Source organism: Dama dama, chromosome 8 (genome assembly GCF_033118175.1).
Source record: "Dama dama isolate Ldn47 chromosome 8, ASM3311817v1, whole genome shotgun sequence".
In the NCBI taxonomy this organism is placed as follows: Eukaryota; Metazoa; Chordata; class Mammalia; order Artiodactyla; family Cervidae; genus Dama; species Dama dama.
In genome coordinates, this window is record NC_083688.1 from 24,566,142 (window position 1) to 24,581,814 (window position 15,673).

At 49.7% G+C, this 15,673-nt stretch overlaps 1 protein-coding gene across 1 annotated transcript; it reads left to right on the forward strand.

The window, feature by feature from the left end:
* Positions 1 to 598: 598 nt before the first annotated feature.
* Positions 599 to 2,230, forward strand: LOC133060418 (RING finger protein 223). The gene is made up of 2 exons (XM_061147898.1): positions 599 to 649; positions 1,093 to 2,230. Exon 2 carries the CDS (start codon positions 1,208 to 1,210, stop codon positions 2,228 to 2,230), a length of 1,023 nt encoding a protein of 340 aa, XP_061003881.1. The 5' UTR covers positions 599 to 649; positions 1,093 to 1,207.
* Positions 2,231 to 15,673: the final 13,443 nt, after the last annotated feature.

Below are 15,673 nucleotides of genomic sequence, written 5' to 3' on the forward strand. Positions count from 1 at the left end.
CTCAGATGCCTATCCTCCATTCCCGTACCCTGCTGAGTGTTCCTTCAAGAAGTGCTACTTCTTCCTAACCTGCTCACATGGACTTCTCTTGGTTTTAATTAATAACATCAAGAAGATCTGTCTTCTGTTACTCATGGAGTTTTCAGCTCTCTACATGTGTGTGTTGCAAGTTTAAGTCGACCACGGTGGGGAGTGATGCCAGGGGTGGATTTAAGCCGAACCTTGAAATTCTGTGAACCTCTATGCCAATAACATTTCCCCACTCTGGTCTGTAAACACATGCACACCCACCAAGTAGCGACCCATCCCTAAGGGTCAGCGTCAGGAAATCAGCGAGTCTGTGTCTTCATGCCTCCTCCAGGAAGCGATATTTCAGGGGAGGAAAACGTACTTTTCAGCTCCCAAATTTTCCTCTAGATGGTTAAAAGGAAAAATGCCATCTCTCTGCTCCCACCCTGAGAAGAACGCTGTAGGGCCGCCTGGGCTTTGCTAATAAAAGCGGAAAGTGTAAATGGTTTGGCGATGACTGACTTTCGCCCTTGGACGGAGAAATGAGATCACGGTTTTCACGAAGGACAAGAACCGCCGCTGCCGCCACCGCGGAGTCTGCCGCTTCCTCTCCCAGCGCGGGTCCCGTATTACATCACCGGTGAGCTCTTGGGGGGTCAGGGGGAGCGGAGGCTCCACCCGGGTCGCAGCCCCCGACTCCAGAGGATTAACACAAAACGGCAAGGGTGTAGGGGGAGGGGGCGAGCGGGAGGGAGAAAGAAAAAGGAGGACCAGGTTTCCCACCACCCTCCGAATGTGAGGAGGGTGTTGCACTGGCGTCTGGTCCTTAAGCAGCCGCACCCCAAATTTCATAGGCCGCATCGCCCCCACCCCCCAACTCCCCACCCGCCCTCTACTCTCAATTACGACATCCAAAGCGGCCAGGGAAGTCGCCTTGAGAGGCCCAAGGGGGACTGAGCAGAGAGGCTCCCAGGGACTGGGAGGGACCGCGACGCCCGCGCCTCCTCCGGGGAGTGGGGGGGCGGGGGATGCGGCTGCCGCTGCGCCCCCGCCCGGCCCAGCCAGCGGTGCCTCCCCCGCCAGGCGACAGCAGCCGGACGGGGGCGGCAGAAGCGCCTCCTCCCCGCCCGGAGCCGAGACGGCGGCGCAGGGGGAGGAAGGCGCCTCACCTTGCCCCCGATGAGGGGCGGATCATGCCATGGCAGCGCCGGCGAGCGACAGCGGCGGCGGCGGCTGCGGCGGCGATCGGAGCCCAACCAGCAGCCCCGGGAGCTCGACCGGAGCCGGGGGCGCCGCGGCGCGAGCCCGGGACGGCGGGGACGCGGGAGCCCGGAGCGCAGCGGTGACGGTTCCCGTCCTCCCTCCGCTCGAGGACTACGAGTGCAAAATCTGCTACAACTACTTCGACGCAGACCGGCGCGCGCCCAAGCTGCTGGCGTGCCTGCACACCTTTTGCCAGGAGTGCCTGAGCCAGCTGCAGCTCCGCGCCACCGCCGCCGCCGCCGCCGCGCCTGAGCGCACGCCGCGCCCGCCGCCCCGGCACGGCCCGCCTGGCGCCATCGCCTGCCCCGTGTGCCGCCACCGCACGCCGCTGCCCGACAGCCGCGTGCACGGCCTGCCCAACAACACCAAGCTCGCCGAGGCCTTCCCGCTGGCCCTCCGCGCAGCGCACGACCCGCTGCCCCAGGATCGCCTCCCACCGCTGCCCGCGCGCCGCCCAGCGACCACTTCGGCCCCGTCGGCCGCCGCGGCCCCGGCCCCGCCGCCGCCGCCGCCGTCCTCCGAGGACGCGGCCGGAGGACAACGCGCCCGCGCCGGCCTGCGCGCGCCGGGCAACTACGAGAGCTGCCAGAACTGCAAGCGCGCCGCGCTCACCGCCGGCTGCGTGTGCGTCGTCTTCTCCTTCCTCTCCATGGTGGTGCTGCTCTTCACCGGCCTCATCTTCGTCAACCACTACGGCGGCGGCGGCGGGGCACCCCCGGGGGGCGGAGCGCCCCCTGGTGCAGCCCCCGCAGCCGGCTCGCCCTCGCCCTCGCCCGTGGGGCCCATCTGCCTGTCGGTGGCCAGCATCCTGGCGCTCTTCTCGGTCGTCATCACTTGGATCATCTGCTGGCTCAAGTACCGGCCCGAGGGCGCGGCCCCGGGCTCGGCCGGGGGCGGTGGCGGCCCGAGGGCGCGGGCGGTGGCAGCGGCGAGCGGCGCGCGGAGGAGCGGCACGTAGCGGGGCCGCACGCCTGGCCTCCCTCGCGCACCTGCAGCCCCGCGCGGCCCTAATTGAGGGGGCCTCTGGTCCCGTGCGATCGAGCTTCTCCGCCCTCTCCCCTCCGGTCCCTGACGCGCACCCCCTCGCCGCCTGGCCACTCCTCAGTGGTTTTCCGCCTCTCTGGCCTTTCCCGTCCACTTCGCGCTGGGGGAGAGAGGGAAACCGAGGAAGCAGGGATGCTGGTGGGGAGTCGCGTCTCCGTGGACTGTTCAAGATCAGCCCCCTCCATGCACCGCCCTCATCCACGCCAGAATGCACAACCATCCCTCTCCGGAGTGCGAAGATTTGCAAAAAGAGGAGGAAAGAGGAGTGGGACACCCATGGCCCCGCCTGGAAGCTGGTTTTCTGACTGCCGTGACTTGGGCGTTTCTTTAAGCGTATGGGTGCGCGCGCGCACACACCCGCAGCAGTTGTGAATGGACCTGAGTTGTCCTGAAGAAGAAAGAATGAGATGTGAACGTGAGAGAAAGGTCTCCCTGCCCCCTGGAGGTCCTGGAGGGTGAGTGAGCCGGATCGCTGAGAGTGATGTACAACCTTCGGGGGCGTCACGCGTGGGGACGCTGGATAGAACAACGGCCCAGCATCCGTGCGCAATTGAGCAGGTGCTTAGCGCGCGTGCGCGCCCTCATCTGCCTCCAGATTATTTCGAACAGAACGGTGGTGGAGCGCACTGGGCGGTAGATCCTTCTGTTAGTGGCCCGACAGAGTCCAAGAAGTCCCACCTCCTGGAAACTTGTGATCGCTTTATTCTCGATGTTGCTACCAGGAAGTCATTTCATCTTCTGTAACTGGACTCAGGGAGCTTCAAGAGCCCGTTCTCTCTTCTCTCAAAACTGACTTACTGTTGCCCCCACCTGGAAGATACTGAAAGCTATTCGCGCAGAATAGAAACTTTAGGCTTCCCCTGCCTTTTTTCTTAATTTCATTTTTAAAATAATTTATTTTAGAGTATATAAATCTGGAAAATTTGTGCATTAAAATTTCTGGAAAAGTTGTTTGATAAGCAGTAATATTCCTGCCGTACCTCTAGTCCGAATACATTTCGAAATGAGGGGCATACAATAAACGCGTGTTGATTCAAGATTTTATACTGTGAAATAACTTTCAATTATCTGATAAAAAAAAAATACTGCCCAAAGACGAAACCGATAAATCAAGTACCAAGTCCTTCTTCCTTTGACTACAAATACACGTTATTTTGAATGTAGCTGTTTGATATTGATTTGATATTAGAAATCACTGAAATGTTCACTTCTCATCACATTAGATGAAAAAGAATACATATCTATCCGGTTTTGTAACTAAAAAGATGAATTGGAATGTATGTTGCAGGTGGATTTGATGCTTTTTTAAAGAAAAAAAACAGTTGTTCTAAATGTGTTTTATATGAAAACATTCTTTATTCCATCTTTTGAAGTTTGGAATAAGACAAAGTTTTCATGCCTAAACACCACAGAAGCTACTGAGGGTATGCTGTTATTCCTCATGTATTTATGCAAGCTGTCTGCATGATATCCTGACACTATTCTATTAACTGAACTTGAATGGAGCATTTGTATCTATCATAGAGTGAAGTAATTTACTGGCCATTGATAAGTGGTATGGCTGCAATTTAGGAATTGCAGTATGATGTGTTTTATGTCTGCACTGTCAATAAAAACAAGAAGCATTTCTAGAAAAACCTATTTTCATGAAACTTATTTCATGGGAAAATCGCTCCATGTTATTTGGGCAGCACTTCTTTTTCTGAAATACATATATCCTCATCCAGATTCTAATTTCACATTTTGAGTAGGATTGAGAGAGAGATAATTCACATGTGGGAATGCACTGCAAGGACATTTCAAGGAATTACTGGAACTCCTGAAGGCCAAGTGAGATCTGTTGTACTTTAAAGTTTTACCCACCCACTACTATAAAATTCCCCTAAAATGAAACTCTGTTGTCAGATTTTGTTCTCAGTTTCTGTAAAATGTTTTCAGGTTCCTAATATGAACAATCACATTCCAGAGATTGGTTTTAATTTACTTTTACCTCCAACAAGTTACTTGTGCCATTTTAATTTCTAGATTCATTTTTATCTTTTATATTTTGTTTGCCTCCAGTGCTGAGATTCTAGCATTCACATATGTTCAGTTGTACAAGTGCAACTACACGTGTCTATATAGTACATGCTAGTAACAGAACTTGGCTTTGTGGATGTAACCATGTGCAAATCCACATGTGGGCACGCCCATGTGTTTGTTATTTCATTCCCTCAAATTGACAACCTAGAAGTCTGTCTAAAGTTACTTGGGGACCAGCTTGCTTGAGTTTGTGTTCCAGAGAGGAAGGTACAACAATGACATAAACTGAATTATTGCTCATAAAATCTTTGAATTGCCTGAGTCACAATACAAGCCACATTGCATGTCTTTCATAGGTTGTATACAGGTAAAGCTCTTATAATGAGAAATGTGAATACTTTAAAATCAAGTAGATACAATTAGGAGCTCAGTACCTGAACATGGAGAGATTGTTGTTTTTTTTTTTTTCTTCACTAACTTTTTTGCTTTGTTTTAGTGCTAATTTCTGAGTTCTTTATCAGGAATTGAGTGGCAGGATGAGGTGATGGAAAACATTTTTCCAACTTCGAGTGGTTTTCTGGCATTCAGGTGTCCCCCATTTTGCAGATATACTTCATCATTTCCACCTCCTGTGGAAAGTCCTGGAATACCATCACCTTAGAGCATGAATTTAGCAGTAATTGTTGAAGTGACCAAGGACACGTCTGGAGGAATCTTGTAACGGTGGAAGACTCCTTTCTTGTGGAAATGCAGTAACTCAGTCCTGAGCACATCTCTAGCTCATGAGTATGAACCGCCAGTAAAGTCACTGCAAAATGCCAGACTTGGTCTGGGCTGCCCACATGCTCAAGAACTTGTGGTTTCCATGGTCCAGGTTCTGCTTATGTTCTGAGACTGTTAGGTAGAATTATGGTACTTAGGCAGAATTATCATGAGGCTTCAATAGCATCTAAATTTCAAGTGAAAGAAACTCATCTTGGAGTGATAGATTAAATACTTGGCCTCTGAATGTAATGTGACTTGGTGAACAGGGTCCACATTCATAAAGTACATCGGTTTGGATTCTAAAAATCAGTAACATCATCAGCTGTTATGAGTCTGAAAACCGGTTTTCTCTCTTCTTGGAAGGACCTTGGCAAGTCATTTAACATCTTTGAGTCTCAGGCTCCTCATCTACAAAACAGGAACAAAAAGAATCAGCTCTCCTTTCCTTTTGGGGTTGATATAAGGACTTGTATACAAAAGAGGGAATACAGATGAAAATACTTTGGAAACAATCCCTATGTGGATCTATAGTTTTGCTTCCATTCAGGCTTGCAAGGGTCCAATATCACCTCACCAGAGAAGGGCTTCCCTGGTGGCTCAGCTGGTAAAGAATCCACTCTCAATGCGGGAGACCTGGGTTCCATCCTGGGTTGGGAAGTTCACTGAGGAAAGGCATGGCAATCCACTCCAGTATTCTTGCCTGGAGAATCCCCATGGACAGAGGAGCCTGGCGGGCTACAGTCTATGGGGTCACAAAGAGTCAGACACGACTAAGCGACTAAGCTCAGAGAGATCTACCTCGACCACTCTATTCCTAAGGGAGTATCTACTGAAGTTTTCTCTTTTTTCTTACTACTACTATCTGCAGTGGTCTCATTTGTTATATGCTTTATCTCAATCTCCTATAACCAGAATGGAAAAACAAGAGAAGAAAACTTGTCTGGTTACCTACTCTATCCACAAAAACCTTTAACCCGCTGTAGGTATATGGTAAGTGACAGTTAACTAGTCTGTTGACTTGCCTTAATGGGACACCCTGTACTAAATGTTAGATGCCTTGGCTCCCTTTATGCACACTGCCTCTCAGGAACTCCTGAAACCCTGGGGGACTTAGGTAAACAATTGGTTTTCCCAACTTCATCTGGAGTTTTCAAAGGTGAAAAAATATACCCCCAAAGCATCTTGAGTTTTGATAAAAATCAGTTCAAGCACAATGAAACTCTAGTTGCAATATAGTCAGTGAAAGTAAACACTGAAGAAACTAAAAGATATTTGGCTTCCATTTCCAATCATTTTCTGCACTGCAAGATTTCAAGATGTGATGCCTTTTGGCTTCCTTAAGTATGTCTGAACCATCCGCTCCAAAGCCAGCAGCACCTACATGTTTGGGATAAGTTTACATTGCAGTGAAATTTCCTCACATTTAGGTTAAGATCTATCAAATTTCTCATTATTTGTTACCCCATTTTATTATTTTTTCAGTCTTTGCCTCTATACATAAATTATCCTTCATAGACTGGCTAAATTTATAATCTCAGTAGCTGAGTAATCCCCCATTAGTCTGTGATCCAACACATCCTCTTTAATCACTTAATTCCCATTAGCTAATATTTGTATTTTAAAGTTCTGTTATGATACAAAGACAATTATGTTCATGCCTCGGGCATTGAACTGCATCCTTGTTAAAGGTAAATTGCATACTTCTTTCTTTGAAATAAAATGTTTTTATTGTATATGTTATAGTGTGAGTCTGCAGAATAGTATTTGCTACAGTAAATATTTCTGAAATGAGTATTAGAAATAACGGCAGTCAGATCTTAGTTCTGAGTTATATGAATAAAGAACTCATGAGAGATTTTATCTATTTTTTGCTAGATTTCTTCTCATTGTTCATTTAAGGAAAGCTTTGTAATACATACCCTTAGCATCGTTTCTATCCATCAGTCATACCTGAGGCTTCCTTTCTCTTACTCAAAACTAAACTATGCAAAGAGAGGCAAATTTTTTTCTGTCATAAATTCACCATCATTCTTAAAATACATTCAGGGAAATGAGAGTATTTAATGTTCAATTTCCAAGAATATTCCTAGGAGCTCAGGAAGAATGCACACTTCCCTTAGAAGAAATTGTCTTTGCATGTAAAATTGGATTATCTTTGGTTTAGAAATACCACATCTCCATGGGGTGGAAGAGGGGAAATGCTGATGTGGGAAGAAAGAGGGTAGAGAAGATGTGCAAAAAAGTTCTCCTAACCCCTAATATTACAAATACACATTCCAAAATAAACGGAGTGAAAGCATTTAATCTTTGCAAGAACAGAACACTTTTATTTCAGCAATTATTATCTCAAGAACCATGGTCTGGTTGTATTTGAATGACTCAGCTATCTCTGACCACAATGATGATCCTCCTTATCATATGGAAATGATACTTTGATATGATTTATATGTCTAGTGTGTGTGTATTTGAAAGTAGTTTGTAGTCAAACTTGAGAGGTGGAGAACCATTGCACCTGACTTGCAGCTTGGGGGAAGGATTAACTTCAAGTTGTGAAGTAGATGGTTTTTTTGCGGAAGAAACTTTGGAACTGAACTCTGAAAGATTTGTCCCTAGAGCCATTTATTAAATTCACACACAACAAACTTATTTCCTGATTGGAGCCTTAGCAGAAGTTCTCGGCTCTGGCTGCAGGTTAAAATTACCTAGAGAGTTTAAGAAAAAAAAAAAAAGCAAAGGCACCAGTCCTGCCCCCAGAGACGTTTCTTTAATTGGTCTGGGAGTAGGGATGGTGGTAGAGAGGGGAGGCGCATCAGTATTTTTAAAAGGCGCCGCAGGTGATTCTACTGGGCAGCGAGATTTGAAAGCCATTATACTTCACAAAGTTTTTTATTGAAATTCGGACGCTCTCCCTAATCTCACTTTAATGAAAGAAAGGCCTCCAGGTTTCTTAGAAACTGGGAGATTGTGGACAAATGTTTAGATTTTGGAAGTGGCCATAATTTGAGTAACTGTTTGATTGCTGCTTTATTTTCTGACATTCTCTCTGTGTCTCTATTGCTTTCTCTCTCTCTCTCTCTCTCTCTCTCTCTCTCCACACACACACTCCTGTTGACTTTGTCTTCCCAGGAAAATTAGGTAAATATTTGCAGCCCAATTTGGCGCGCTTTGTGGTCTTTCTTAATGTGGTGGGGATGAAAGCTGCGCCTTCCCCAAGGCTTTTCCGTGGACTCCCCTCGGTCCCTCAAAATAAGTGTGTGCTTTTCCAAATCCCGCGAGTCATTAAAATTCGGTGACAACGTGGGGATCTGAGGGCGGATTATATCGATAACCAGGAAAAGTCCAGAGGTTAAATGAACAAAACCTGGCCAGTTGACATGTCATCGACCATGACATCTGAGGGCGAAGCCGCTGGTCGCCGGCAGGTGCGGACCTGCGAGCAGATCCAGCTCAGAGAGTCCTGTTTAAAGATATTTGCTAGAAGAGTTACTACATTTTTTTTTTAAGACCCTTCCGAATAGCCGATCAGCGTGAAAATTAATTCCACGCTCCGGGACCCAGGTGTAAAGGGATTTGTGCTGAGACTCGGCGGCTGGCAGGCGGTGGAAGGCGGGGGGCTTACCTTGATTTCTCCGCGTTTGAACGCGGACGGCGGAGATGGTTCGTGGCTGAGCGCAAGGACTCTCCGACGAAAAGCGAAGGCTCAGCCCTCCGCGGGAACCCGGGGCCGGGGCAGCCACCGCGACAAGTTCCCGGGGAGGCTCCTGGGCCGGTGATGGCATCTGCCAACTGGGGCCGGCCTGTGCCGGCACCCGCGCAGCCCCCGGTGCAGAAGAGAACTCGAGACCTCCCGGGGCCACGGGCTGGTCCCCGCGCAACTGGGACGACAGCGACCCAAACGTGACCTCTTCGCAGCCTCCGACCCCAATCCCCAGCCCAGCAACCCCTACACCGGCGATCCCGAAGGACAGGCGCGGGCCCGGGTGAAGCAGAGGCACAAGAACGCGGTCACCAACCCACTGGTAGAGCGCACAGGAGCCCGCTGGTCGAGACTTAAAGGCTTGTTTATTTGTTTTGCCTTTGTATGGAAACTGGTCTTCCTTCAGCCCTTGCTCTCCAGATTTTGTGACGCCCTGATTTCAGAGTCTGAAGGTCTCTGATCCCGTGGCGTCGTTACCATTTTTGGCTGTCCACGGGCCCCTCCCAGCGCCCGTCCCAAAGTTCTGCATTCGCATCTATTCCTAAAAATAACAGAGAAGCCAAAAACCCGCTCCAGCCTCCCGCCGTCTTTCCTATTTGCCCCGCGGGGCTTTCGCAATCCCCCCCCCACCACCACGCTGTTACGGCGCGGGTCAGCGGGACGTGGACACCCAGGGATGGGGGCTTGGAAGTACCTTTGCTGTGTTCGATTTCCTTTTGGAAATTCCTCGCGGTTCCCCGCACGGGGCGGCACCCGCATCCTCCGCGAGGTTCGGCACCTGGCTAGGCGCCTACGAAGACTTCAAGAAGCCCGGCCCACGACACGTTCCGAAGAGAGCGCTGATCCGCGGGAGGCACGGAGATTTGGATTCCTTCTCCAAACAAGCATCAGCTGCCTGCCACGTGTCCTCCAGCCCGAATTAGAGGCAGCTTAATGACGTAAAGCGTCTCTGGTTCTTCTCCGCCGGGGAAGACAGAGTAATAAACTAACTGGGAGTAAGACAGAAAGATCGTTTAAAATAGGCAAAAAATTTAAAGTGGGATTATATGACTGGAAGCGTTTTAAAAGGGAACTGAAATGGAGATTTCCAAATTATTTTCAATCGAGATAAGATAGATCAGTGCCTCCCAGAGGCATTAAAGGTAACTTCTGTTGAAATTTATTTACAGAATAGGGCAAACAGTGAGAGGTAAAGTATTTGGCCAACTCCCAGATCCCATCCCTTTGGGGGTCTGATTGGAGAGTTAGAAACTTGTTGGGCTGCTGATTGAACAGGAGTGACAACACCACATTGTCTGGGGTTTAAATCCTAGTTTTGTTGCTTGCTAGCTGTGTGACCTAAAGCAAACTAAGTAAACTCGCTGGTCCTCCTTTTTCTCATTTTAACTGGATACAATCTAGTGGTTTTAAACAGTAAGTAAATTAGTCTTTGTAAAGGGCTGAAGATGCCAGTACTTATGAAATGCTCAATACATATATGCTATTACTCTTAGATAGTATATTACTGTTACATAATTATAAAATGAAAATGTGCCAGTATCATTAAGTGCTATTGTCAACGCACAATTTTCCCTGTTCTCCCAAGATAGTTTATTTGAGATGGGGAACCCAAGCCTCTAGACCAAGGAGTGTTAGGCTTTCTGAGCACTTGTTCTCCCAACCCCAGGACACCAGGCAGGTTCTGAGGAGTCTTCTGGAAAGTATGGTCTGATTCCTGGGAGGTAGACTGTGACAGATTCCTGGGAGGTAGACTGTAGACAGATTCCTGGGAGGTAGACAGACCTGTGGTGGTGGTGAGAAGATGATGGCATCAGAAAAGCCTGATGTAGGACTTCTCTAGTGGTCCAGAGGTTGAGGATCTGTGCTTCCACTGCAGGGGATTCAGGTTCGATCTCTGGTCAGGTAAGTAAGATCCTGCATGCTGTGCAGTGTAAAAGATAAGCCTCATCTCCCTACTTTGGTACTTTTGGGCAGAGGAGCCTGTCGGGTCATGGGGTTCATGGGGTCACAAGAGTCAGACATGACTTAGCAACTAAATGACCCTTAAAAAGATTTGGTCTGAGTGTTGATTTTATGCATCCTTTCTCCTATCAACCTGTACTTGTGTAATGCGTGAGCTGGCAAAGTCCAATCTCTATTTCTCCTTGTCTTTTTTTTTTTTTTTTTTAACACAAATGAATTATAAAACCATGGGAGCAAACTAAATGACATATTCTTAAGTCAATACTACGTAAGGATGTGTGTGCTGTGTCTGGCACATAAAAGGATCATAACTTTTGTATTTTTCTTCCTAATGTCCTTTTCTTCCTCACAACCTTCTGTATCCTGTTGTCCCCTAGTATACAACTATCCCCCCCCCCCCCAATCACATATTCTGCAACAGTGACATGGGGATTCAGGTCACTTTTCCCAGCACAAATGTATCCTTCAAATCAGAAACAGTCATTCTGTGCTGTCTACTATGAGCCCACCTTGACTAATGTCAAAACTTTCAAAATCAGAAATATCTTATCATGTTTCTTCAGTATTTTGTCATTTTCTCTCCCTCTCCCCTTTTCAATCTTAAAGCAATTCTCTTCTCTTCCAGGACTTCTCAATTTCTTCTCTCTTGCCTGTCTCTGAGAACTTTGATTTTCAGGGTCCTTTCCTGCTTTTTGAGCTCAGAAATCTTCTTTGATTTCCCCTCGCAGAGTAAGTTGCCAATCCCTCCAGAGTTCACAGTGCCCCCAGGATCTAGCCCCCACCCCCCTGGTCATCCTGCCCAATGAAACCACACTGTTTGCTCTTTGATACTGCAGCTTCCTCACCAATCAGACAAGAACGCGCTGCACACCTCCCCTACTTGGAAACGTGACCTTGTTCTGGGGGACATGTGACGATCGTTTCTATTACAAGGATGACTCTTATGATCTCATTACACAGGGCAGCAGCCCAGACTTGTCTGAGAACCTCCTCAGCCTGCTGTGGAGATAGAAAACAGGTCTGAGATGCCCCAGGAATTCTCTTTCCACGTGGGCCTTCTTACCTCTGCTGCAGGTTCACACTGTTTCTGTTTTTCTCCCCTCTCAGTTCAGTTCAGTTCAGTCGCTCAGTCGTGTCCAACTCTTTGCGACCCCATTGACTGCAGCACGCCAGGCCTCCCTGTCCATCGCCAACTCCCGGAGTTTACTCAAACTCATGTCCATTGAGTCGGTGATGCCATCCAACCATCTCATCCTCTGTCATCCCCTTCTCCTCCTGCTTTTAATCTTTCCCAGCATCAGGGTCTTTTCAAATGAGTCAGTTCTTTGCCTCAGGTGGCCGAAGTATTGATTGGAGTTTCAGCTTCAGCATCAGTCCTTCCAATGAATATTCAGGACTGATTTCCTTTAGGAGGGAGAGTGCTCCCCTATCAAGTAGCTCCAAAATCTAGTAAGACTTTGCTTTATCAATCATTTTCTGACAAGTAAGAACTGCTCCTTTTTGTTGGGCAGTATGTCCACTACTGTTCTGAGAAAACCATGGCTCCCTTTCAGACCCCCATGGAGCACTACCTGCTGTCGCCTCTACTGCATCTGCTGGTTCCCTTGATCCCAGACCTTCACAGTGGGAGTGGTGGTTCAGTCGCTAAGTTGTGTCCAACTCTTTGGAGCTTGCCGGGCTTCTCTGTCCATGGAATTCTCCTGGCAAGAATACTGGAATGGGTTACCATGTCCTTCTCCAGGGGATCTTCCCGACCCAGGGATCAAACCCCATTCTCTTACATTGCAGGAGGATTCTTTACCGACTGAGCTACCAGGCCTTTCTATTAATAATGTATGAAGCCCTGTGAAGACATTATCTCCTGTATGGTCCTGCTGGTTTTTTCCCATTTATCTCACAAGGCTGGGGAAGGATGACTGCTTTGCTAGGGTCTTGGGCTCCTCCTCCGGAGTCCTTCCTCTCCCCTTCTCCTCAGAGTGGTAGCAGATGTGGGAATCATTCAGGAGGGACACGCATACCTGCCACGTGAAGCAGGGCATGTGTAGTCGGCCCAACTCTTTCCTGCCTGCAAGGAGTTTTCTCCTAGTTAGGGAGCAGGAATGACAGGTCCAGATGACTGGGGGGAACTGGACACCAAGCACCTGGGTCCCCATTTTCTTTCAAATAAAAATTCAATTTTTGGACCGTGGGCACCGAGAAGAAGATGCTCAAGCTCATGCTGGATTTTTGAGCCAGGGACACCTGGAAATCTCAATCTCCTGACCCCCAACAATGACATCTACCTTACTCTCAGAGGTGGGGTGAGGGCTGGCTCCAAGGAAACCTCCCTCTGTTGGTGGCAAGATTCAGTCCCCCTGTTACCCCTTCAATAGTTGGAATGAAGTATCTTCGGAAAGAGAACAATGGGAAACATCTGGAGGGACTTGCAGCCCCCAAAGTTTCCTCTTCGAGGTCAGATCACCTCTGCTGGTTCGGCTGCCCAGGCCCCGCCCCTAGTTCGCCAGGACGTCAGAACGCCCCGCCCACTGGCGGTAGTAGCTCCTTAAGCTGTTGTCCACCTACTGGGTTTTTTCACCTTCACCCTTTTCCTTCCTTTAGCAATCACTCCTCCCTACCCTAGTTCTCTGCAGAAACCTACCTCTACTGAGCCTGCCCAGACTTTATCTGTTGAAATAGCAATGCACCAACCCCATCTCACCCCAGGGTTGCATACCCCTTCTCCTCTCAAGTCCTCTGAGCTTCTTCAGAGCTGAGCTGCAAACTTATAGTCAATCTCCTGACAAGTTGCATCTATTTATTTTTTGGTTATTTTCCGGGACTTCACCTCTGCCATGATGACTCTGGTTTGTTTTCCTCACAAGATTAGCCCTAGCCTTTGGAACTGCACGTAGTAGAAGCTCAGTAAGTATGTGTGTATTGAATGAAAAGTTCTGGGGCGGCTCTGGGAACTCAGCCAGAGGACAAGTCAACCATTCAGTGTGTAGAGTAAGATAATCAAAACTGCCCCAGGGAAAGGCTTCAAAGGCCAGGCTTGCATGTGTCTCAGGCCCTAGGGGACCAGTGAGTAAAGGAACCCACACATTCTAATGAAAAAATTTTTGGAGGGGGGGAATGAATGACTGAGACAGTGTGGGACCTGGAGTGTGCACCCGCACATTTAATGAAAATTTTTTCAGAAAGGGGAAGGAATGATTGAGAGACTGTGGGACGTGGAGTGTACCCAGCCTCCATGCAGAGGAAGCAGCAGGAAAGAAGGCTATGATGTTCCAGAGGGTGCAGCTTAAGCCAGGAGGCTGGTGCTCGCCAGCCACGTCTCGCACCTCTTGGCCTGGCCAGCGCGGCCCAAAGCACGATAGCACATCCCCCTTCTTCTCAGGCCTTCGTGTCCCCAGGGCGAAGGCCAGGGCTTGGTAGCTTCGGGCACCGGGCACCGTAATCATGAGAAAAGCTGGGATTATGTGGAGAGACGATCGGCCTCCTGGGGAAGCTCCAAAAAGCCCGCTGGCCCTGGACGCTGAAGGATGCAAGGGTGGGTGGACCAGTACTTTAGGGCATAGTAGGCTGAGGGCCCAACCCCCGACACCAGGCTTGAGGTTGCAAAAACCAAGAGAGGCAGCTAGGAGTGCACCCTACGATCCCTGAGGTCGGATCCTCACTGTTCCAGCCCAGAGAGGCCACGAAGAGGGCTTGCGTAGCACCCACCTCACCTGCTTTGGCCCTGGAAATAATTACCCTATTAGATTTGTGTCCCGAATTGCCCCCTCCCCTTTAATCAGGCAGAATCTCTTTAAGGGGCTCCAGTGGAAGAATCTTATCTCTGATGGTGCAGGTTCAAAGCGCAGAGAGGATGGGACCTGCTTAGCATAGTATTGGAGGGGTGAGGGTGGGGTTGAGAGAAGCTCAGACCAAGAGACCGGTCCTGACCAGGTTGAGGGGGATGGGCTACAGACATCCTATCCCAGGACTCTTTCCTGAATGAGCCCAAGGGTCTCTGCCCTCAGAGGACAGAGTGCTGTCAAGGGCTGCTCTGAAGGAACCTGAATTTGGCGACCCCCATCTCCAGCCAGCTTTCCCACAAGGGACATGGAGGCTTGGAGTTTTCTATTTCTCAGCCAAGAAGTAGAGCCTCCTCCCCAACCCTCCCTCCCATGCAAAGCAAACGTCCTCCTGTCACTCCCCCCACCCCCACCCCGCAACTGGGGGAGTTGGCCTCCTGGAAGGCTTCTAGGGTCTTCCCGCCACGCCCTCCAGGGCACCTCTCTCGGGGAAGGGGGAACGTCCTTGGGGCCAATCGACTGGGTTTTCTGCTCTCCATCCCTGTCGCTTCACCCAGGAGTAAATGAACCCCAACCCCACCCCTGGAACACGGCTCAGCCAGTGCTCCGGGCTCCGCCGAGTGGATTTTAGTCCGGCTGCTCCTGGAAGCATCCGATGGAAGAGAAGGGCGGGCAGTTGTGTGGGGAGGCGGCGGCCAGAAGAAACGGGGGCCGTGCGATGTGTTCGAACGAGTCTGCTTGTGAGTTTGTGTGTGTGTAAACGAACGAGTGCCCAGATGCGAGGAGGACGGGAGCGGGGGACATCGGGGCTCTGTCGGGGCTCCATGAACCCGGCCCGCAGCCGGCTCTGGGCTCTGGGAGAGGCCTGGCGTAGCCCCGAGGGCTGCGTCTCCTCCGGCCGCCCCTGCAGCGCCAGCCGAGGAAGGGGAGCCCGCGGCGGGCAACGGCGGCTCCTCGGCTCGCTCCCCAGAGGCGCTGTGGGAAGAGATGAGGCATCCCCAGTACTTTCGCTTCGGGCCTGATGGATGCGACCGCACACCGAGGGTTGCGTATTTAATAAAGATTACGACCGTTTTGTCCAAACATCCCTCTTAATTAATGGAGAGGAGGGAGCGAAGGGTGATTCATTGGCATT

Coding starts and splice junctions, on each gene's coding strand:
- LOC133060418 (XM_061147898.1), top strand. CDS start 1,208: ATGGCAGCGCCGGCGAGCGACAGCGGCGGCGGCGGCTGCGGCGGCGAT.